This window comes from Coregonus lavaretus, assembly GCF_964263955.1.
Source record: "Coregonus lavaretus genome assembly, chromosome: 31".
In the NCBI taxonomy this organism is placed as follows: Eukaryota; Metazoa; Chordata; class Actinopteri; order Salmoniformes; family Salmonidae; genus Coregonus; species Coregonus lavaretus.
In genome coordinates, this window is record NC_140018.1 from 35,673,141 (window position 1) to 35,698,778 (window position 25,638).

Here is a 25,638-nt window from a genome sequence, read left to right on the forward strand (position 1 = left end):
CCCGATGACACAAAATATGTAAAACAAACATGTGAGGAAGACCTGGGAGACGCTATTGATGATGATGAATGGCTATAGATATGTTAGAATGCACAGTTATGTTCATATAATCTCAGAAATAAATTACTGCAGTTTAAGACCATCCATAGAATGTGCTATACGCCAGTGAAACTGAATATCATGCACACAGAAATATAATTATTCTGCTGGAGGTGTAAAACACAAAAGGGGACATATTTGCATATGTTTTGGTCTTGTGAAGGCTGGCTGAATTCTGGCAAAGAGTATGTTCTTTTATCTCAGCATGTCTACAGATTCTCCCTTCTCCCTGTTTTTGTTTGCTTGGAAATGTTGATACTGGAGACTTATCAGAAGAAATCGTGTAACCTAGCATTTATAGCGGCTAAGAAATGCATTGCCATTAATTGGAAGGTTGGTTACCCTCCCACAATGGATGGAAGAAATGTCAAGTTATGTATCACTAGATTTGATTTATTACAAAATTAATGGTATACTGTCCAACTTTCATAAGGCCTGGATGCCACTTTTGTTTCCAAACCTTTCCTTGAGACATAAAAAAAAAAGATGGGAAGGAAGTGTTGGGGAGAGAGTTGAGTTATTGACTAGACTGGTGGGGGTTGGGTGTGCAGGTGGCTCAGGCTGGCTGGGCGGTCTGGCTGAACTATGATATAGCGTATGTCTTAATAAAGACAATCAAAAGTCTTTGTACTTTATGTGTAAGAGTTGTTCATTTGTTAGGCTATTGGTTAAAGGTGCAAATTGCAACACAATATTGATTATTGAATTATCATTGATATAGTTCAGTCTTATCAATCACTTAAACATTTAATAATGATATCTTACCTAGCTTGATGACTGGGCATTTTTTCTTACTTTCTGTTGTTCTAAATAGAGAAGGCTAGAAGGGCCATGGGTCATATTAGATTGTGTAGAAATGAAGGAAATGAGCTTTAGATGCCCCCAAAAATGGGAGGACCACCAGACCCTCCACCAAGTTATGTTTCCCCCCACTTCTAAAACCAAAATTGCGCCTCTGATTTAATTTAATTTAAAAACATTGTTTCATAGGGTATTTGACAAAAATCAGAGAGACCCACCAGTCCAATTTACTGTGTATGATAAGATGACATAGGCTTACTCAGTTACTGTTATTGATAGTGGCCAAAGAAGATGGATGAAAGGATATGAATGGGAGTGATATAGAAAATGTATTTTGTCATTTGCAGTATAAATGGTCTTTATTCATGTTTTCCTTTCAAGTTTTTAAATAGAACAAGATACAAAGGGAGCAAAGTAAGACCAGTCAAGGTGGCTGTCTTACCTTGTGAATAATAAACTAAATTAGTAATTTACAAAAGATAAATGGAAATGCATTACAATATAAATAGGCTACACTGTATGTGAGAATAACAGTTATGTTTGTATGTTGAGCATATATGTTTTACATGTCAAGCTGTGCAATGAATGGAATAGGAATTTCAATGTCCATCTGTTTGTCACTCACTGTGACAAAAGACTCAGCATTTCTGGTAATGTCCTGAAGGAACTCAATGACCTTGGTGTGGATGGCATTAATGCAGTGAATTATGGAGTCAATTCAGGACTGGATATCAGCGTTGAGCTGCTCAATGGACATTTCAGCAAAGAAGTCTTCAAGCTTGAGTTTGACGAGGTCACAGTATTCTCTGATGATTCTCTTGGCTTCCTTGATCTGCTGTGTGATATCATACATGGCACAGGAGTTGATGGCGTCGCTGTAGACGTTGCTCATCCACATGGTGAGTTTCTCCGCATCCTGAGATTTGGGGGAGACAATGAGCTCTTCGGTTTTCTCCAAAGTTAAGCGCAGGAATGCAGACAGCCTGCTCATGATATCTTCCAGAGTGACATCTCCAACTTTCTTCACAATGACGATCAACTGCTCCTGTATCTTCTCCATGGTGGCCATCAGGTCATCCAAGATTTATTTTTGAAGTTATAATGAAATATACACTCATGTCGTCTACCATTTGCTTGAAGTCAAAGGCATTCAGTTCATTTACAAATTAGTTCACATGTGCCATGATTTTCTTCAGTGTGGCTTGGATGTCAATAGACGTAAGAGCATTGATTGCTGACTGAATATGTTCTCTGAGCTGGTGGGACTTCATGATTTCCACAACCTCATCCATTATGTTCTCAACCATCTTTTCAACCTCATAATTGGACAGGATCTCATCAATTTTGGTGTAAATAGCATTCATCTTGCCAGCGATGTCATTTTTCTTGATCCAACTCATAACGGTGTCCTTGACTGACTTCAGGACATTCATGATTTCTTCAGTGGGAAACTTGGACATCAGTGTAGGAATGTGGCTTTCAATGGAGTTGATTAAGTTCTTCAGGTCCTGAATGAACAGGTTGATGTCGAAGCTCTCAACAACTTGTTTCAGTTCTCCCACTTTCCCCTGGATCTTGGCTCTGATTTCATACTTGGTGTCAATATCTAGCAGCAGGCCTTTGCTGTTCTCCATCGTCATCATCATTGCAATTTTGACTTGTTTAATAACCGCAGGCATATGCTCAACGAAAGGCAGCTGAATGAAATAGCTGTCACTATTCTTCTTGTACTTCAGGGAGCCAGAGATGGCGTATTCCTGGTTTTCACTGGCCTTGTTCAAGATGGTGGTGAAAACAGCTCCTGTCATATCCATTCCCATAATTTCAGCATTGTTCATGGTGCTAAGTTCCTGGTTGAATTCATGGTTGTTCAGTTTGGATGTCATCTTTATTGAGGCATACTGCTCCTGAGGAGTCAGACTACTGATGATCTTGTTGCCCAGGTTGGTCTCGACGGAGTCTCCATTTTCCAGCAGGAGGGTTGTGGAGGCCTTGCATTCGTAGGAGTGGGAGAAAGCCAGGGGCTCCGCTTTCAACAGGAACTGGTTGAACAGCTCAATGTTCTGAATTCCAAACATCTTCGGAGTTCCGTTGGAGTTGAATAGGGCAGAAATGTCAACCATGAATGGCTCAGCAACAACGTTGACAGTGCTGTCCAGGTTCAGTGCTGTCCCCAGAATAGTTTGGGATTTGATGCTAGCCACGCTGTTGAACTTGGTGGACAGACCAGCAATCTCAAGGTCAGCGGTGTGGGTAATCTGAGATGACATGTATTTTCCATGGGTGTTGCACTTAGCAGTGGCGGTCACGTCAGCAAAACTGATCTCATAGGTGTGCTTGAAATTGGCCTCTTCGTTAGAGACTCCCTTCAGGTTGCCAGTCAGTTCCATCTTGTAATCCTCTACCTTGAACATGGCCTCGTTGACAAAGTGGATGTCTGTGATCTTGAGGTCGTTGTTCATGTTCACAGATACACCAACGTGCTGAATGTCGACAGAGATGTCGTGCTTGTAGGTGTTCTCCTCGTTTAAGAAGTTCTCAGTCTTGGAGCGGAAGGCCAGGGATTTGAGAGTGAGAGTCAGGGTGTGTGTGTTCTCAGTCTCCATCTGATACAGGGCAGCGACCAGGTTGTTGGAGAGGGCCAGGCCGTCTTCGTTCACCTTCAGGTTCACTATGTTCCTGGTGTTGGTTTCGAAGAGATTGCCAATGTACATGCTGTTCAGGTAGACCTCAGAGCTTGCCACTTTCCCCTCCAAGTTGAGGACAGCGGTGTTCTCCAAAATGGCTCCCTTGGTGTTGAGGGACATGTGGGCCCTGGTGGTATCGACTCCACAATGGAAGACATTCTCGAAGGTCAGGGGAAAGCTTGCGGCGGTGGTGGTGGCGCTTGTTGCCAGACCTTCCTGGTTCAGCGTCAGAGTGGCCTTGTGGGAGGCGCGGCTGATGTGGTAGTTGACGGAAGAGTCAGCGTTGATCTCCAGGCCGGCTGTGTTCAGGGCTCCGGAGAGTAGGGAATAGGCACGGTTCTCGGTATCATCAGCCTGGTTCTCTACACTGATGCTGGCTTCATTCCTAGAGGCGGTGAAGTCCACTTGGCTGCGGATCATTTTCTCTTTAGCCTTGGTCACAGAGTCAGTCTTGATGGTCAGCTGGGCCTCCTTGTAGCCAATGCTGAACTTGGTGGTGTGCTTAATGGGGTTGTTGTTCAGGTTGGTGTTGGACTCAATCAGAAGCTGCTCATCAGCATAGCTGGCCTTCAGCCTGTTGATAATCTCCAGGATTGGGGAGTTCATCCTCAGTGTGGACTCGGCTCTGGCTTCTTTCTTTATGGGCTTGACAGAGAAGGACTGGGAGTAGGTGGTGCTGGCGGTCATGGACCCAAGGGTTACACTACCATCCATATTAGCATCTCCGATTAGCATGCCAGAGGCCAGGGAGGCCTGGGAAGTGATGTCCAGGGATGTCTGCAGACCCAGAGAGCTGAAGGCCTGAATCTTGTGGTTGCCTGTGGCTCTAACTTTGTCTGACACACTGACAGTTTCCATGACCTCAAAGCTGCTGTCAATGAGCTTGTGGCTCAGTGAACCATTCACAATAGCCTTCAGAGAGTATTCTGGCATGTCAGTGATGAGGGCAGTTCCTATAAAGAGACAAAACAAGGGACATGAAATCACTATAGTACACACAAGGTAAATTAGTCAAACTGACTTAAGGTAAGTTATATTGTATAATCTAATTTGAAGTTATAATGTAATATGTCCCCCCTCCAAAATAATACAGATAATACGGCAATCTGTAAAACGCCTTTCTGATTCGGATTTTAAATTAACTATATGCTTTTGATAAGGTTATAAAAAATATAAAAGTTTGAAAAAAGTTAAGAGTAAAGGTTTACCTTCAGATGTGAAAGCGAGGAGTTCAATTGGACTGTCAACGACCACCTTAAACTGAGCAATGTAGCTGGGGGACTCCACAGAGTTGTTGCCACCGGAGACCATGCCCTCCCAGTTGTAGTAGTTGCTGTTCACCTTAGCAGACATTTCGACCATTCCGAGGAGTGGCACAGAGAGGTCGTAGTTGGAGGGGATGGAGAAGGTGGGGACCTGGACATCCTTGGAGGCAAGCTCCAGACCGACCTGGGGCATGGACAGACTTGGGGTGGTCAGCATGGCAGGGATCCTCAGCTCCTCAGATGACTTTCCTCCGAGTGGCATGGGGATGCTGATGGTGACACGGTCCTTGTTGAACTGGTATTTGAATGTGCTCTCACTGTTGAAGGAATTAAAGAATGCAAATAGTTTGTTACTATCAATGAGATGTCTATGGATGGACTTTTTGGACACTGACATCACATAGATTACTAGGCAACAAAGAAAAGAGACTCAAAAAGAGTTAACTTCTTTCAGATGTGCTTACGATTTCAGGTACAGTCTCTTGGGCATAGTGGGCATTGCCAGCTCTGGCATGTTGTCCTTCAATGTCTCAACCATGGGAACATCAGTGGTGATCTTGTCCAACCAATTGTTGCTGGCCTGTTAAAAAATTGGTTTAACTTCTATGGAAATTGAAAGAATTGAGGTGACTATGAAAAGGATTTAGGTGTTATGTCTTACCTCAAGAGACTTGATGAAGATGTGACGCAGTTTCATGTCGGTCTTGACCACCTGCTGGTCCAGAATGTCCTCAGAGAGTTGCTTCAGCCAAGCCTGAAGGGCTTCGGTGTTAGGGATAAGCTTCTGGATCTCGGAGCCCATGTCGGACACCAGCTGAACCTGAACCTTGTTCTCATCTAAAAGGAACATATGCTGTATTATTAGTACATTCAACTTTGAACATTATGTCCATTTCATACAAGTGAAATAAACATAATCACACATAAAGTGAACATAAAGTGAAAATCACATAAAGATCAGCCCTCCACCCCACACAGTGGTGTGTTATCAATTTGTAGAATTAGCGTACCATATTTGAAGATGATTCCCTGAAAGCAGGTGGTCTCGGGGAGCTTGATGTCACTCCTGAGCTCCAGGGTGAGTTCCTCTGCACTCTTCATGGTGGCAGTTATAGCTGCATCAGTCTTGAAGGCAGGGACAACCAGCTGGACCTGCACCATACCGTCGATCATGTTCTTAAGCCTGGAGGAAAGAAAACCATCAGAATCTCTTAGTGATTCAATTAATTTCCAATGTGTGCTGATCTATGAAGACAAGGACCAATGAATGTGGCTAATGGGGAGGGCTTTTGCGTTTACTTACTTGGCACGGCCAATCAGAGACAGCTGAGGGATGTTCTTGTTGGTGATGTCAATGGTGATGGACTTTCCATTGGCTCTGCTGTCGGTGAGACCAACACTGATTCCTGCCTCCACATCGTAGTCGGGGATCTGGACGTTGGTGGTCAGGACGTTCCTGTTCCTGTTGTACTTCATGGTGGCGGTGGCCTCAGTGGGTTCAGCACCTAAAGAAACAAGGAGGAGGAGAGTGTTTGTCCCAGAGGGCAATTGGTTTTGCAACAAAGGAACATAAAAAACAACATTGAACATATAAAATCCATATGGATCATAATGCCACACAGTTATAGTGAATACAATGAGCTAGTATATCAAGTCATAGGGCTGACAGCCATCAATACAAATACACTACATTACCAAAAGTATGTGGAGACCTGCTCGTCGAACATCTCATTCCAAAATCATGGGCATTAATATGGAGTTGGTCCCCCCTTTGCTACTATAACAACCTCCACTCTTCTGGGAAGGCTTTCCACTAGATGTTGGAACATTGCTGTGGGGACTTGCTTCCATTCAGCCACAAGAACATTAGTGAGGTCGGGCACTGATGTTGGGCGATTAGGCCTGGCTCATAGTCGGCATTCTATTTCATCCCAAAGGTTTTCGATGGGGTTGAGGTCAGGGCTCTGTGCAGGCCAGACAAGTTCTTCCACACCAATCCCGACAAACCATTTTTGTATGGACCTTTGTGCACGGGGGCTTTATCATGCTGAAACAGGAAAGGGCCTTCCCCACAGAATCGCCCAGAATCGTCTAGAATGTCATTGTATGATGTAGTGTTAAGATTTCCCTTCACTGGAACTAAGGGGCCTAGCCCGAACCATGAAAAACAGCCCCAGACCATTATACCTCCTCCACCAAACTTTACAGTTGGCACTATATATTGGGACAGTTGGCGTTCTCCTGGCATCCGCCAAACCCTGATTCGTCCGTCGGACTGCCAGATGGTGAAGCGTGATTCAGAGAACGCGTTTCCACTGCTCCAGAGTCCAATGGTGGCGAGCTTTACACCACTCCAGCCGACACTTGCAATTGTGCATGATGATCTTAGGCTTGTGTGCGGCTGCTCAGCCATGGAAACCCATTTCATGAAGCTCCCGACGAACAGTTCTTGTGCTGACATTGCTTCCAGAGGCAGTTTGGAACTCAGTAGTGAGTGTTGCAACCGGGGACAGACGATTTCTACGCGGTGCGCGCTTCAGCGCTCGGTGGTCCTGTTCTGTGAGCTTGTGTGGCCTACCACTTCGTGGCTGAACTGTTGTTGCTCCTTGACATTTCCACTTCACAATAACAGCAAAAAAAGTATAGCAAGCCAAAGTTGCCTAATAAGTAAAGTGGTCTGTGCATTCTTAGATCATCTCGTTAACAACATATCAACAATGTGCTGACAAAAACTAAAATGATCATCATCATCATTATCAACAACAACATATTACCATCGTCATCCTCAACATCATCATCATCCCTAGCCTACCTTCTTCTCTTCCCTGTATTCAAAAGGGCAATGGTCATCGGGGTGAAGGAGTGATTGTATCTGTTAGTCTTAATAGTGGGTAATCTAAACCAGGAGCCAGAGGGTAGGACCTGGAACTCATGGTGTAGGGGGTGGGCACAATCAGACAGAAAGGATTCTGCCTTTCTGTCTGATTCTGCCTTTGTACAGATCAGACCGACTACTCTGCTGGACTCCTGTGTTCTTACTGCCCACTTTCACTATTCTAGTTAGTGCCTTTTTTTTGCTTTGACACAAAGGTTGCCGTACCAGCAAATCAAAGACAATGTTAACGCAGACTTTATGTACGACTTATAAAAGAGAGTCATCAAGGTCCTGTCTACCTGGAACTTTGCCAGTTTCCCGAGACAAAAAAGGCGTTGCTTGCCCTTCTTACACAAAAATGTCAGTGTTACACTCAAAGTTCAATTTATTATCAATCATTGTGCCAAGATACTTGTATTTGTCAACAGTGTCTACCACCTGGCCATTGATGATAGGGTTCAGAGGGGTAGGGGGTTGATGCCTCAAATCAATACACATATCTTTGGTTTTTGTCACATTCAGCTGTAAGAACGCAACAATGTACAAAATCATAAACAACAGGATCGTGGGCAGTTTCATCGGCATGAAGGAGACTGACTATTACAGTCGTCCACGTCAGTTGTCCAACTTCAGGATGTGTCGGTTCTCATACTGGCTACGACAATTATCAGTGTATAGGATATAGAGGAGTGGTGAGAGGACACACTCCTGGGGTGAGCCTGTTGATGATGACAGCTCCCCTGACAAGTAGCCATTCACACTCACCCTCTAGATTATGTTGGTTAGAAAGTCAAGTATCCAGCCCACTACATGAGAACCTACACCAAAATTATTAGTGAGTTAGTTCACTAACAGGTGGGGTTGAATGGTGTTAAAAGCAGACCTCTAGATGTTTGCATAGAAGGTCAAGAAGGGTGACAGTAGCATCCTGTACACCCCGTTTAGCCCTTTATGCAAACTGAAACGGATGAAGAAGGTGCTGTGTCTTGTCCAAAAGCTCCTTCTTAATCAGTTTCTCAAAGGACTTCATGACCAAGGAGGTCAAGGTGACTGGTCTGTAGTCATTAAGAACCTTTGTGTGGTTGTTCTTTGCGACTGGGATCACAGTAGACTGTTTCCATAGATTCGGCACCCTCTGCTGGTTGAGTGACAACTTAAAGACGTAATTAAAGATAGGGCCTAGTTGCTCTGCACAGGTGAGCAGGCGGCTAGCTATGTTTTAAGGTCTGAGGCTTTTTCTAGGTTTGCTCTGTCTAAAGGTGTTAACCACACAAATTGAGTTGATTCATACCACTGCTATATATTGAAAAAATACCAAAGCATTAACCATGGGAAATTTAGTGCTTAGACAGAGATGTTCCTACCCTCTGCTCTCAGGATCATCATCACAGTGTCAACCTTTTGGCGTCCCTCCTTGCCCTCGCTGAGGAGCTCATAGGCGAAGGTGGCGGTGTACTCCGAGACCTCGCCAGTGGGCTGGATGTCAACAGCAAACCTAGGAGAGAGACTGTTGTTTAGTATGATGCTAGTGTGACCTTCAAATATGATTAGCAATAACCTTCTATAAACCCATCCAAACTCCCTAAAATGTTGTACTTACTTAGTCTCTCCGTTGAGAGGGAAATAGGGAGCGGCAGCGTTGTCACCAGCGATGTTGTAACGGACGGTGGTGCAGTACTTCACTCCAGAGAAGAGAGGGCTGCATTTCACGATGTTGGTCCTGCCCTCATCCATGGGGGGGATCAGAGTAGCCTGACCAGAGGTCACTGTCAGCATTCTGTTACTATTGTTGAAGAAGTGCAGAAGAACAAAATCACTGACAAATCATATGACTTTTGATACATTTACTCAATAGAAAATGAGCTTTTTTTTTATTTATTTACTTTTTGAGGTACATTTTCTTTTACCTGACTCTGAAGAGCTGGGTGGAGCCCCGAGGAGCGGGGATTCTCAGCTTGATATGGTTCTGCTCCATGGTGATCTTGGCATTGACGGCGCTCTCGTGGTACATGTTAGTGTGCATCTCCACAGCGGAGATGACAAACTCTGGGATGTGGACTCCCATCTGGGTGACGAACTCCACTCCCACAGAGGGCATGAAGGACACTTCCTGCTGTTAAAACATAGCAGTGAGAGGCACATTAGAAAACTTGGTTATATGTATAAATGCTTATAAATATTTAATATATTATTACTACCAATGTTATAAATGCTTGAGAATGTTTATAAATATTTACAAACAATGTGATACAAATGTATAAATTATATGAAAAACTACTGTTACTGAAAATGAAATACAAAATTGAATTAGTATTTTCCGAAAGAATGTTAAGTGCAGTAAGATAGTAGATAACAGAGAATGGGATATTTACCATGTTACGCTGAATGCGGAGGCCTCCCTTAGCTCCGGGGGCAAAGGTACCGGACAGAGAGAACTTAAGAGGGAAGCCAGAGGCAGTTGACAGAGAGAACTTGTTGTCCATGAAGATGTAATGGGCGAACAATTCATTGTTAGTGCTTGCCACCATCTTCTGCATGACCTAAACCCAGGGAAGAAATTAATTGATGTTATAATAATAAATGTTGTACATTAAATTGTTCTCAGCAGGAAATAGCATAAAACGAGTGTTCTTCACACTTGGAGGTACAGGTAGATGTATGCAGGTGAATTACCTCTGTGGGCATGGTCTTGAGGAGGATCTCAGCATACATGGCTGCATATTGGGCCATGCCCTTCAGCTCGCTGCCCTTGATGTATCCAAGCTCAGTTCCCATGATCCTCAGGTAGGCCATGGCTTCAGGGGACTCCTGAGCCTGCAGGTCATTTGCCAGCTTGTTGAAGTTGCGGATAATTTCCCTCATGAGGTTCTCTGGGACCTGAACAAAAGGTTTGAGTAGAGTTAACACACATTGATCAAATAATGCAAACTGAATGTGAGCATGCAGGGGAGTAATAAAAACATGACAAGATGTGTGGTAACCTTAGTTTTCTCGTTCTTCAAGGGGGCAGCAAAGTTCTTCAGAACCTCGTTGACCTGGTCTGGCATCTTGTCTCCAGCCCAATACATAGCCTTGGACACAGTGTCGGGGAAGAACCCGTTCTTTCCGAACAGAGCCTCAATGGTTGGCTCAAAGCCTTTTCCTTCTATGCCAATCTATAGACAAAAGAACAATGCAATGTAGAGTAGATATATAACAAAATCACATTAGAAAGCCTGTTACTAGACATAAAAACATCTTTCTGTTTTTGCATACCTCCCACATGTCCATGTTATAGCCGAATGCCTTCAGGGTAGTCTCAAGCATGATCTCCCTGGGCAGTTGGCTGGTGGGATCAAAGATAATGTTTCCTTGCATGCTGGTCTTCATGCCAGTCATGGCAGCATCCATCTTGTAGTTGCGAGACATAGTAGCGTAGTCACCATGAGTGGTTGCAATGGTAGGGTCAGCAAGGACATCCATGATCTTGTCACCCAGCCTGAGTAGAAAAGCAAGAATATGGTGAAAATGTATTAATATTAAGTAGATAGGTACAGTGCCTTGCAAAAGTATTCATCCCCCTTGGCCTTTTTCCTATTTTGTTGCATTACAACCTGTAATTTAAATGGATTTTTATTTGGATTTCATGTAATGGACATACACAAAATAGACCAAATTGGTGAAGTAAAATGAAAAAAAGTACTTATTTCAAAAAATTCTCTAAAATAAATAACGGCAAAGTGGTGTGTGCATATGTATTCACCCCTTTTGCTATGAAGCCCCTAAATGAGATCTGGTGCAACCAATTACCTTCAGAAGTCACAAAATTAGTTAAATAAAGTCTACCTGTGTGCAATCTAAGTGTCACATGATCTGTCACATGATATCAGTATATATACACCTGTTCTGAAAGGTCCCAGAGTCTGCAACACCACTAAGCAAGGGGCACCACCAAGCAAGTGGCACCATGAAGACCAAGGAGCTCTCCAAACAGGTCAGGGACAAAGTTGTAGAGAAGTACAGATCAGGGTTGGGTTATAAAAAAATATCGAACATTTTGAACATCCCACGGAGCACCATTAAATCCATTATTAAAGAATTGAAAGAATATGGCACCACAACAAACCTGCCAAGAAAGGGCCGCCCACCAAAACTCACGGACCAGGCAAGGAGGACATTAATCAGAGAGGCAACAAAGAGACCAAAGATAACCCTGAAGGAGCTGCGAAGCTCCACAGCGGAGATTGGAGTATCTGTCCAAAGGACCACTTTAAGCCATACACTCCACAGAGCCGGGCTTTACGGAAGAGTGGCCAGAAAAAAGCCATTGCTTAAAGAACAAAATAAGCAAACACGTTTGGTGTTCGCCAAAAGGCATGTCGGAGACTCCCCAAACATATGGAAGAAGGTACTCTGGTCAGATGAGACTAAAATTGAGCTTTCTGGCCATCAAGGAAAACGCTATGTCTGGCGCAAACCCAACACCTCTCATCACCCCGAGAACACCATCTCCACAGTAAAGCATGGTGGTGGCAGCATCATGCTGTGGGGAGGTTTTTCATCGGCAGGGACTGGGAAACTGGTCAGAATTGAAGAAATGATGGATGGCGCTAAATACAGGGAAATTCTTGAGGGAAACCTGTTTCAGTCTTCCAGAGATTTGAGACTGGGACAGAAGTTCACCTTCCAGCAGGACAATGACCCTAAGCATACTGCTAAAGCAACACTTGAATGGTTTAAGGGGAAACATTTACATGTCTTGGAATGGCCTAGTCAAAGCCCAGACCTCAATCCAATTGAGAATCTGTGGTATGACTTAAAGATTGCTGTACACCAGCGGAACCCATCCAACTTGAAGGAGCTGGAGCAGTTTTGCCTTTAAGAATGGGCAAAAATCATACCCCAAGAGACTTGTAGCTGTAATTGCTGCAAAAGGTGGCTCTACAAAGTATTGACTTTGGGGGGGGGGGGGGGGTGAATAGTTATGCACGCTCAAGTTTTCTGTTTTTTTGTCTTAGTTTCACAATAGAAAAGATTTTGCATCTTCAAAGTGGTAGGCATGTTGTGTAAATCAAATAATACAAACCACCCAAAAATCAATTTTAATTCCAGGTTGTAAGGCAACAAAGTAGGAAAAATGCCAAGGGGGGTGAATACTTTCGCAAGCCACTGTAGAACACTAGATAGTTGACTATTTTGGTGGTCAAAATTATGATAGTCTGTTTCAGAGGAAGTTTATACATACTTCATGGTCTCGGGGTCATTGGAGTGGATGATGTTGTAGATATGAGAGGTCACAAAGGCCTTGACCTGCGCATTCTGCTCCTGGACCTCTGGTTTCTGCTCCTGCATCGATGCCTTCAGTATTTTCTTCACCAGCTCCAGGTCACTTGCCCCAGGTGTCCTCATCAGAATCAGGTAGGCTGCCAGTCTCTTCTGCACGGCACCCTTAGAGTATGAGCTCACTCTCTGGAGGTTAGAGCGCACCTGGAAATGAAAACAAAATGGCAGCTAATTAGTTAAAGGAGAATGCGTGCTACAGTATAGCAGTGCAGGGCCCTTATGCACAAAGAGTATCAGAGTAGGAGTGCTGATTGGATCATAATGAACAACATTATATGGATAAGGAGGACGTGATCCTTGATCATTACTTTTCTCAGAGACACTTTTTGAATACAGGCCCATTTTATTTGTATTTTTCAAGTTTGTATTGGAGTTTGCATATAGTTTACCTCATCGGTCACAGACATGCGTCTGAAGGCCTGGATGGCGGCGAGCTGCACCTGCAGGGTTGTGGCGGGCTGTCTCATGCACTTCAGCAGGGTGGTCTTCATGGTAGCGTCGGCAGCCTCCATGGCCTCTCCAATGTTGCCAACAACCTGGACGCCATTACAAAAAGAGAGATTCAGATAAACAAGCAATGAAGTCGAACTTTCCATGTCATGTGATTAGGTGGGAAGTAGCTGATTGGTTGAGCAACAACATACCCTCAGGGTCAGGAAGGTCAGATCCTTCTCTCCAGTGCATTCAGCACCCAGAAGGGAGGCGAGGAACTCAGACACAGCAGTGATCTCGGGGGTGACTTTGCCCTCAGCCTGGTAGAGCCTAGTAACACAAAACAAGAGGGTGGCAATGAACATTTGGACCACAATGTTTATTCAACTAAATTGAAACCATAAGTCATTGTCCGTCACCGTCGATAACCAAGTAGAGCATACATTTTGGACTTACTTTCTGACAACGTTACCTAGAGAAAACATGATGGGCTTGCTCTGTTTGTACTGAGCCATGCTGAGCATGTCTTTGACCAGGAGGCGGGAGGGGTGGGGCAGGAGTCCCAGGGCATAGACGGCAGCATCAACCTCAATAGATTCAGTCCCAAAGGTCCTGAGGTGCTGGAGCATGGCACTGCTGCACTCGGGGGTACCACACTGAGCCAGGGCCTGCCAGGTCAGGGCGTACGACACGGACACCATCTCGGGGACGGCGGGGCTCATAGTCTCACCCTTCAGTCCACGGAGCTCGGCCACGAGTCTCTGGAAGGTGCTAGCACGCTGGTGGCCCTGGTTGGTCTCGGACAGGTTGTTCAGTTCCCTCATGGTGGCAAGAGCAGCATTTGCGGTTTGGACGGCAGCTTTGTCCTCAGCGGCTTCCATGGGCAGACCCTTGAGGTTGGCCTCATCTTCAGAGAGTAAAATATATGTTTTCGAGATAATTTTGTAATGGCCGCCTGGTACAGTACACATACTGTTCATAATTTTGGTAAAAGCTGAATTTTGTCCTGTTTTTTAAGGTTGAACAGTAAAGGGAACTATGAGAGGAAATTCTTACTGTGGTTGAAGACTCTTTCGTTGATCTTGCTTGTCTCCAGGAGAGTCAAAGTCTGTTTCACCAGTGTTGACACTCCATACTCAGTCCTGCATTTGGGAAACAGGATGGAAGAACATTTGATGAATCACAAACTGGCCAGGATCATATCTGGGCTAACATCATTGCAGACTCAGTATGCTATTCACTGGAAAAACAGATATGTAGTTGTCTGGACTTACTGGTGGGAGAAAGGCAGGAAAATGTGATTCTCAGTGCAGGATCCAGCAGTCATGTGCTTTTTCTGATTGTCAAACTTGTAATTGCAAGTCTGGGTGCTGCTGATCAGCTTGGACAGTGGGTATTGCTGTTGACAGGGAACCAGAATCAAATGCTTTGTCAGGAACAACAATCATGGTGGGTTTATGGTGTAAATTAATACAACTATGATATTCAATTCAAATGTAGTGCTTAATCGAAAAATTACCAAATGTTTTTTTTGTAAAGGATCGCCATCAAGTTTAGTTTTTTCCCCCCTCTTACCATGCCAGAGATGATAGCCAGGGGGCTGGTGTGGTCCCTCTGGGCAATGAAGCTGTCACATTTGGACAGGTCCCTGGTGACGGTGACATCAGTGGCTATGTCTTCCCTGGAGTTAACGGTGAAGTCAGTCTCACACACTCCATGAAGGGTGGCCTGAAAGTTGTGAGAGTTTTTGTATGAGTGAAAGAATATTATTTATTTTAATAACTTTTATCTATTCAGGGAAACCCAATTGAGACCAGTGTCTCATTAACAATAGTGCCCTGAGGACAAAAAGTACATCAATACAGCAACAACAACAAGAAAATATATATAAAAAACTACAAGACAGCTAAAAATACATTACATCAGGTTATTACATGTTATTATAATCAATTGAAACAACTCCTTTAACAGTTTTAAACTGTCATTTGTTTTGTAAGGTATTCCATAACTGTGGTGCATTAAAAATGAAGGCGGATTTACCAAACTTTGTGGCGTAAAGAGGGACCTCAAGAGTTAACAAACACTGCGAAGAGCTTTGGCAGCTCATATTTTTATATTCCAAAAGGGAAGTGAGGTATGTTGGAAGCTTGTGGAACAGAGCTTTTTAAACAAGAAGGGAGTAATGAAGTGAGCTACACGACTTTAGCGAGGTCCATTCATCCATTTCAGGAGAGGAAGTATCTATTATTAGGTTTACACAGTATACTTTGCCATCTGTGTTTCCTTTTCACGACTGTTCCCAAAAAGGCTATCTACAGTATATAGATCTAGAATGGTCAACTCCATATAATAGATAGAGCACAGGAGGAGCCACACTGTCTTAACATAAGGCTATTAAGGACTTTAACCTGCAGCTTTATACTGTATATGGTGGTGTCATTCTAGGGAGTCATTCTAACAACTTGTGGTTTGATATTTATCACCCTGATATAGCACAAACAAAATCCAATTGCCTTGATGACCAGACCTTAGTACTGTTATTTCACGTCACTGAATAATTGGCAGTGAGATGGCAGGTGAGGAAATTACTGTTGTCAGCTCTTACCATGTCCTTGTTCTTCTCCTCCTCCAAAGCAGGCACGATTAAAGCAGAGACAATTCCTCTTTTGATGTTCAAGATGGTGATGGTCTCATCCTCCTCAGGGAAGAGTTTCACACCTGTCTGTCCCTCAACCATGACCTTCAGGGGGTTCCTGTTCAAGAAAGGGGTGATCATCTTAGTAACTACTTATTTCGTATACTTTTATTCTACCATGAAGGGTTATAAAGAAATTGAAAAGGTCTGTAAATCCCTGTGGGATAAAAGTGACATGATAACGTACTTCTCCATGGCAGCCTGGAAAGCCTCAGCACCAGCAGCGGGCATGAACACAGGGGAACCCTCTGCGTCAACGTCAATGACTTCGCTCAGAGAGCACTCTGTGGTGCGCAGGATAAAACTGCATGTTTGGGGCACATCGATTTCAACCTGTGAGACGAAGGAGAAAAGGAATGGTCAGAGGACTGTTCGTTTAATGTTCCCTTCTATAAGGGAGGAATGGAAGTTATTTAAATGTATTATTATGATTTTATTTTTTCTCTCTTAAGGGGGTAGATCAGCTTTAATATTGCAGATAGATTGTAGCTTCCATCAATGTAATTGTCTGCATCACTTCCAATCCCCCATATATTTTTTTGCAAATATATATACATATACATACAGTTGAAGTAGTAAGTGGTCCTCTGTAGCTCAGCTGGTAGAGCACGGCGCTTGTAACGCCAAGGTAGTGGGTTTGATCCCCGGGACCACCCATACACAAAAATGTATGCACGCATGACTGTAAGTCGCTTTGGATAAAAACGTCTGCTAAATGGCATAATATTATTATAAGTTTACATACACCTTAGCCAAATACATTTAAACTCAGTTTTTCACAATTCCTGACATTTATTCCTAGTAAAAATTCCCTGCCTTATGTTAGTTAGGATCACCACTTTATTTCAAGAATGTGAAATGTCCGAATAATAGTAGAGAGAATGATTTATTTCAGCTTTTATTTCTTTCATCACATTCCCAGTGGGTCAGAAGTTTACATACACGCAATTAGTATTTGGTAGCATTGCCTTTAAATTGTTTAACTTGGGTCAAACATTTCAGGTAGCCTTCCACAAGCTTCCCACAATAAGTTGGGTGAAATTTGGCCCATTCCTCCAGACAGAGCTGGTGTAACTGAGTCAGGTTTGTAGGCCTCCTTGCTCGCACACTCTTTTTCAGTTCTGCCCACACATTTTCTATAGGATTGATGTCAGGGATTTGTGATGGCCACTCCAATACCTTGACTTGCCATTTTGCCACAACTTTGGAAGTATGCTTGGGGTCATTGTCCATTTGGAAGACCCATTTGCGACCAAGCTTTAACTTCCTGACTGATGTCTTGAGATGTTAATTCAATATATCCACATAATTTTCCTTCCTCATGATGCCATCTATTTTGTGAAGTGCGCCAGTCCCTCCTGCAGCAAAGCACCCCCACAGCATGACACTGCCACCTCCGTGCTTCACGGTTGGGATGGTGTTCTTCGGCTTGCAAGCAACCCCCTTTTTCCTCCAAACATAACAATGGTAATTATGGCCAAACAGTTCTATTTTTGTTTCATCAGACCAGAGGACATTTCTCCAAAAACTAAGATCTTTGTCCCCATGTGCAGTTACAAACCGTATTCAACTATGCCTCTGTCTATCCCTGTTCTCTCCTCTCCGCACAGGCTATACAAACTCCTCACACCGCGTGGCTGCTGCCTCTCTAACCTGGTGGTCCCTGCACGCACCACCCACGTGGAGTTCCAGGTCTCAGGCAGCCTCTGGAACTGCTGTTCTGCTGCCAACAAGGCAGAGTTCATCTCAGCCTATGCTACCCTCCAGTTCCTCGACTTCTTGGCGCTGACGGAAACATGGATTACCACTGAAAACACTGCTACTCCTACTGCTCTCTCCTCGTCTGACCATGTGTTCTCGCATACCCCGAGAGCATCTGGTCAGCGGGGTGGTGGCACAGGAATCCTCATCTCTCCCAAGTGGACATTCTCTATTTTTCCCCTGACCCATCTGTCTATCTCCTCATTTGAATTCCATGCTGTCGCAGTCACTAGCCCATTTAAGCTTAACATCCTTGTCATTTATCGCCCTCCAGGTTCCCTTGGAGAGTTCATCAATGAGCTTGACGCCTTGATAAGTTCCTTTCCTGAGGATGGCTCACCCCTCACAGTTCTGGGGACTTCAACCTCCCTACGTCTACCTTTGACTCATTTCTCTCTGCCTCCTTCTTTCCACTCCTCTCCTCTTTTGACCTCACCCTCTCACCGTCCCCCCCTACTCACAAGGCAGGCAATACGCTTGACCTCATCTTTACTAGATGCTGTTCTTCTACTAATCTCACTGCAACTCCCCTCCATGTCTCCGACCACTACTTTGTATCCTTTTCTCTCTCGCTCTCCTCCAACACTACTCACTCTGCCCCTACTCAGATGGTAATGCGCCATCGCAACCTTCGCTCTCTCTCTCCCGCTACTCTCTCCTCTTCCATCCTATCATCTCTTCCCTCTGCTCAACCCTTCTCCCTCCAATCTCCTGATTCTGCCTCCTCAACCCTCCTCTCCTCCCTTTCTGCATCCTTTGACTCTCTATGTCCCCTATCCTCCCGGCCGGCTCGGTCCTCCCCTCCAGCTCCGTGGCTTGATGACTCATTGCGAGCTCACAGAACAGGGCTCCGGGCAGCCGAGCGGAAATGGAGGAAAACTAGACTCCCTGCGGACCTGGCATCTTTTCACTCCCTCCTCTCTACATTTTCTTCATCTGTTTCTGCTGCTAAGGCCACTTTCTACCACTCTAAATTACAAGCATCTGCCTCTAACCCTAGGAAGCTCTTTGCCACCTTCTCCTCCCTGCTAAATCCTCCTCCCCCTCCCCCACCTCCTCCCTCTCTGTGGATGACTTCATCAACCATTTTGAAAAGAAGGTTGACGACATCCAATCCTCATTTGTTAAGTCAAATGACACTGCTGGTCCTGCTCACCTGCCCTACCCTATGCTTTGACTTCTTTCTCCCCTCTCTCTCCAGATAAAATCTTGCGACTTGTGACGGCCGGCCGCCCAACAACCTGCCCGCTTGACCCTATCCCTGCCTCTCTTCTCCAGACCATCTCCGGTGACCTTCTCCCTTACCTCACCTCGCTGATCAACTCATCCTTTACCGCTGGCTATGTCCTTTCCGTCTTCAAGAGAGCGAGAGTTGCACCCCTTCTCAAAAAACCAACACTCGATCCCTCTGATGTCAACAACTACAGACCAGTATCCCTTCTTTATTTTCTCTCCAAAACTATTGAGCGTGCCATCTTTAGCCAACTCTCTTGCTATCTCTCTCAGAATGACCTTCTTGATCCAAACCAGTCAGGTTTCAAGACTGGTCATTCAACTGAGACTGCTCTTCTCTGTGTCATGGAGGCTCTCCGCACTGCTAAAGCTAACTCTCTCTCCTCTGCTCTTGTCCTTCTAGACCTGTCTGCTGCCTTTGATACTGTGAACCATCACTCTTGGATTGCGTCCTACCTGACCGGTCGCTCCTACCAAGTGGCGTGGCGAGAAGCTGTCTCCGCACCACGTGCTCTCAACACTGGTGTCCCCCAGGGCTCAGTTCTAGGCCCTCTCCTATTCTCGCTATATACCAAGTCACTTGGCTCTGTCATATCCTCACATGGCCTCTCCTATCATTGCTACGCAGACAACACACACCTAATCTTCTCCTTTCCCCCTTCTGATAACCAGGTGGCGAATCGCATCTCTGCATGTCTTGCAGACATATCAGTATGGATGACGGATCACCACCTCAAGTTGAACCTTGGCAAGACGGAGCTGCTCTTCCTCCCGGGGAAGGACTGCCCGTTCCATGATCTCGCCATCATGGTTTACAACTCTGTTGTGTCCTCCTCCCAGAGTGCGAAGAGCCTTGGCGTGACCCTGGACAACACCCTGTCGTTCTCCGCTAACATCAAGGCGGTGACCCGATCCTGTAGGTTCATGCTCTACAACATTCGGAGAGTACGACCCTGCCTTACACAGGAAGCGGCACAGGTCCTAATCCAGGCACTTGTCATCTCCCGTCTGGATTACTGCAACTCGCTGTTGGCTGGGCTCCCTGCCTATGCCATTAAACCCCTACAACTCATCCAGAATGCCGCAGCCCGTCTGGTGTTCAACCTTCCCAAGTTCTCTCACGTCACCCCGCTCCTCCGCACACTCCACTGGCTTCCAGTTGAAGCTCGCATCTGCTACAAGACCATGGTGCTTGCCTACGGAGCTGTGAGGGGAACGGCACCTCCGTACCTTCAGGCTCTGATCAATCCCTACATCCAAACGAGGGCATTGCGTTCATCCACCTCTGGCCTGCTGGCTCCCCTACCTCTGCGGAAGCCCAGTTCCCGCTCAGCCCAGTCAAAACTGTTGACTGCTCTAGCACTCCAAGGGTGGAACAAGCTCCCTCAAGACGCCAGGACAGCGGAGTCACTCACCACCTTCCGGAGACATTTGAAACCCCACCTCTTTAAGGAATACCTGGTATACCTGCTAAATGACGTAAATGTAAATGTAAATGTAGTCTGGCTTTTCTATGGCGGTTTTGGAGCAGTGGCTTCTTCCTTGCTGAGCGGCCTTTCAGGTTATGTCGATATAGGACTTGTTTTACTGTGGATATAGATACTTTTGTACCTGTTTCCTCCAGCATCTTCACAAGGTCCTTTGCTGTTGTTCTGGGATTGATTTGCACTTTTCGCACCAAAGTACGTTCATCTCTAGGAGACAGAACGCGTCTCCTTCCTGAGTGGTATGACGGCTGAGTGGTCCCATAGTGTTTATACTTGCGTCCTATTGTTTGTACAGATGAACGTGGTACCTTCAGGCGTTTGGAAATTGCTCCCAAGGATGAACCAGACTTGAGGAGGTCTACAATTTTTTATCTGAGATCTTGGCTGATTTCTTTTGATTTTCCCATGACGTAAAGCAAAGAGGCACTGAGTTTGAAGGTAGGCCTTGAAATACATCCACAGGTAGACCTCCAATTGCAATTCCAAATTATGTCAATTAGCCTATCAGAAGCTTCTAAAGCCATGACATCATTTTCTGGAATTTTCCAAGCTGTTTAAAGGCACAGTCAACTTAGTGTATGTAAACTTCTGACCTACTGGAATTGTGATACAGTGAATTATAAGTGAAATAATCTGTCTGTAAACAATTGTTGGAAAAATTACTCGTGTCATGCACGAAGTAGATGTCCTAAGCGACTTGCCAAAACTATAGTTTGTTAACAAGAAATTTGTGGAGTGGTTGAAAAACTAGTTTTAATGACTCCAACCTAAGTGTATGTAAACTTCCAACTTACATTTTTCATTTTAGTCATTTAGCAGACGCTCTTATGCAGAGAGACTTACAGTTAGTGAGTGCATACATTATTATTTTTTATTTTTCATACTGGCCCCCCATGGGAATTGAACCCACAACCCTGGCGTTGCAAATGCCATGCTCTACCAACTGAGCTACATCCATGCCGGCCAGTCCCTCCCCTACCCTGGACGACACTGGGCCAATTGTGCGCCGCCCCATGGGTCTCCCGGTCAGTACACAGTGCCACCCACAGAACAGAAGCAGATTAACCTCTAAAAGTATTCCCAATGCTCTCGCCTCAATTTGCCTTATATATACCTATTAAAAATATATATCTATTCAAATATCTTGCATATCTTAATTTCCATTATTAACAATTAATATGCGTAATAATGTCGGCAGTTCATTCAAAGGATTGTTACCTATAACCAGGATTGCCATTGCATTGCATTTTTGTCAAGCAATTACTATTTTAGCACACAATTATTGTGATTCATCCTATATTGTCCCTAACATCCTTACCCCCTTGCAACAGATGTGGGATACACACACACACACACACACACACACACACACACACACACACACGCGCACACACACACACACACACGCACACACACACACTCTTACACACTCTTACACACTCAACCCCTTTCAACCACAATCAACCATAAGCTCAGATGCTCAAATGTTGTTACATCCCAGAGCCCAACTCAAGAAAGGACCTGATTTACGAATGCATATACAGTTACAGCTGTTTGAGAAAGCATGCAAGATTGAGCAAAAATGTGAGATTTGATTAACCAATGTCAAGTTCTAGGTGACGAAGATCCGATCCACCCTCCTCCCATGAAACACACACACTCTGGTCCCCCGTTGTGACCCTTTTTCCCCAGCATCTCTGTGCAGTCAGACCTTTGATTATTTTGTGCCACCAGGGCCACAATAATATGCCCCTTCTCTGATTGTCCGAGTGTGACCCCCTCCCCATGGGTTACTGCAGCCAGTGTTGCCAGCACTGCCACTACCTGAGTGGGGGTACCCCACCGGAATCCCCACCGGCTAGGTACAAGGTCGTCAAGGTTCTCATTAACAGCTTTGAGGAATGGAAGTTGAGCAAAAGCACAGAAGAGTTGATTGAGGGCTCTGGGTTCAGCTGTCTGTCACGTACCTTGCAGGTGACTTTAGGGCCATTCTTGAGGCTGGTAGCTCCATTTACGCCATTAAGGGTCTCGACTTCATACTCGTACACAAATCTCCTGAAGTTCTTGAACCTCTTTGCCACTAAGAAGAAGGGGGTATAAATGACATTGCAATTTAATGTATTAGCAAGAGGGGAGCAATAAGTACAGATTGGACATATGTTGAAAGACATCTTATCTCTAGTGAGATAAGGAGTTCTGGTTGACTATTGAGTAAGGAAACTGGCAAGTCAACCTGATACTGAACGGTGATCTCATCATAAGAGCTCAAAGTCCAGTGGTGGAAAAAGTACCCAATTGTCATACTTAAGTAAAAGTAAAGATGTCTTAACGCAAAATGACTTGATACAAAAAGTGAAAGTCACCCAGAAAAATACTACTTGAGTAAAAGTCTAAAAGTATTTGTTTTTAAATATACTTAAGTATCAAAAGTAAATGTAATTGCAAAAATATACTTAAGTATCAAAAGTTAAAGTATACATAATTTCAAATTGCTTATAATAAGCAAATCAGACGGCACAATTTTCTTGTATTTTTTTTATTTACAGATAGCCAGGGGCACACTACAACACGCAGACATAATTTACAAACAAAGCATTTGTGTTTAGTGAGTCCTCCAGATCAGAGGCAGTAGGGATGACCAGGGATGTTCTCTTGATAAGTGAGTGAATTGGACCATTTTCCTGTCCTGCTAAGCATTGAAAATGTAACGAGTACTTTTGGGTGTCAGGGAAAATGTATGGAGAACAAAGTACATTATTTTCTTTAGGATTGTAGTGAAGTAAAAGTAACAGTACTCAAAAATAGAAATAGTAAAGTACAGATACCTCAAAAAACGACTTAAGTAGTACTTTAAAGTATTTTTACTTAAGTACTTTACACCACTGCTGATTTGAGTAGGCTACAAGGAGTTATAACAAAGATTCACCTCTTCCTCTATGGTTATAACAAGCAGTGATTACTTCTCACAAAATCACCCTCCTTTTTGTTTAATCTCCCACCTGTTTTGGGTTCTGATGACATAAGAGACGCGTATTCGTTCAGAACTTTCCCATAATGACTGAGGTAAGCAGCAGTTTTGTTCTGTTCTGTTCGTTCCCTCTTTTTAAATGTTTAAATGTTTACAAATGAAGTGTATAAATCACGAAAATTCCCCATCATACTTGTATCGACACTACTTGTTTACTATATTAGCAATATTTTCAAGTGGAAAAACAGGTATTTTCATTTTAATCCTGAGGTAAAACAAAATCTCTTGAAGCTTCAAGCTAACAGTAGCTAGCAACATGGTTATTTCCTCCTATTTTCTCCTTGACATTTTGTAATTATTTTAGTTTAGAAGCTAGTTGAAAAACAAGTCTTCCCTAGGGACTATTTTATACTGTAATACCTTCATCTAAAATGTAAATGAAGAAAGAACAAACTTACAGAGACAAGTTGGAGATTGTCCATCAGCATTCCCAACATCTTGCTCTGTGAATGATGAAAATGAAAAAAAGCATTAGGAGAACAGTTACCAAATACCAGTGCACACAACATCCCCCATTAAAGAAAGTGTCTGTCTGTAAAATGTATTAGCTGCATATATTAATTATATATAGGCCTATGTCAATAAAAAAAAATTGGAAGTAGGGTACTCAGAATGAGGTATATTATATTTTGTTAAGGTCAGGCGTATTTCAACACAATCTGATGCTAACTGCACTACCAGAAAAGTGTTTTATAATAATGAAAATAATGTATTAAACAAGGACCTAAAAAACAATGTGTAAATTGCACTTTACTTACGGGCCAAGACACAGGCTGTGCCTAGCAGCAGCAAAAGGAAGAGCTTTGTATCTCCCATAATGGGCTGGAAGAAACTCTTGGAAGCGTTTGGGATTGGGGAATCCTCCTCTTTCATTGAAGACTGATTTCTCTGCTTTGGCTCTTGGCTTTTATAGTTCTCATATCTCTCTTTCAGAGATCCAGTACCGCCAGAGTACCACCCTGGATCCAAAGTTCAGACAATCCTTGCGGCAGGCCAAAGGTAACTAATTTCACAAACACTCCCAAGTCAGCACTGGATTTGATGGGACTCTCTGATTGTATTAGATTAGCATTTTGTTACAAACTAAGGTTTGACTGATTACTTGTCATGCTTTAGAAACAAGTGATCAAAATAAGGGGTTGACCACAATCATCAATACAACACACCATGACCAAAAGTATGTGGGCAACTATTCGTCGAACATCTCATTCCAAAATTATGGGCGTTAATATGGAGTTGGTCCCCTCCTTTGCTGCGATAACAGCCTCCACTCTTATGGGAAGGCTTTCCACTAGATGTTGGAATATTGCTGCGGCTTTCATTCAGCCACGAGAGCATTAGTGAGGTCGGGCACTGATGTTGGGCGATAGGCCTGGCTCGCAGTCGGCATTACAATTAATCCCAAAGGTGTTTGATGGGGTTAAGGTCAGGGCTCTGTGCAAGCAAGTCAAGTTCTTCCACACCGATCTCGACAAACCATTTCTGTATGGACCTTTACAGTTGGCACTATGCATTGGGGCATGCAGCATAATTAATCACTCCAGAGAACTTGTTTCCAACAGTTCTTGTGCTGACGTTGCTTCCAGAGGCAGTTTGGAACTTGGTAGTGAATGTTTTAACCGAGAACAGACGAGTTTTACGCGATACACGCTTCAAAATTCGGCGAATCCACTAATTTGAAGGGGTGTCCACATACGTTTGTATATACAGTACCAGTCAAAAATGCATTGGGGCATGCAGCATAATTCATCACTCCAGAGAACTTGTTTCCAACAGTTCTTGTGCTGACGTTGCTTCCAGAGGCAGTTTGGAACTCGGTAGTGAATGTTTCAACCGAGAATAGACGATTTTTACGCACTACACGCTTCAAAATTAGGCGAATCCACTAATTTGAAGGGGTGTCCACATATGTTTGTATATACAGTAGCAGTCAAAAAGTTGGACACACCTACT

General features: G+C 44.0%; 1 protein-coding gene across 1 annotated transcript; it reads right to left on the reverse strand.

Annotated features, from left to right (window-relative positions):
• Positions 1 to 1,973: 1,973 nt before the first annotated feature.
• Positions 1,974 to 24,501, reverse strand: LOC311107184 (apolipoprotein B-100-like; the record flags this gene model as incomplete). The annotated part of the gene is given in 26 exon segments (XM_084149674.1): positions 1,974 to 2,066; positions 2,070 to 4,540; positions 4,796 to 5,169; positions 5,317 to 5,432; positions 5,514 to 5,689; positions 5,863 to 6,035; positions 6,156 to 6,357; positions 9,092 to 9,222; positions 9,328 to 9,510; positions 9,635 to 9,840; positions 10,100 to 10,267; positions 10,401 to 10,604; positions 10,709 to 10,882; positions 10,983 to 11,205; positions 12,952 to 13,193; positions 13,439 to 13,585; positions 13,694 to 13,811; positions 13,938 to 14,388; positions 14,538 to 14,623; positions 14,756 to 14,880; positions 15,057 to 15,209; positions 16,087 to 16,234; positions 16,364 to 16,509; positions 22,625 to 22,737; positions 24,084 to 24,128; positions 24,444 to 24,501. Coding segments are annotated over 26 exon segments (6,726 nt in total).
• Between the last annotated feature and the right edge of the window lie 1,137 nt (positions 24,502 to 25,638).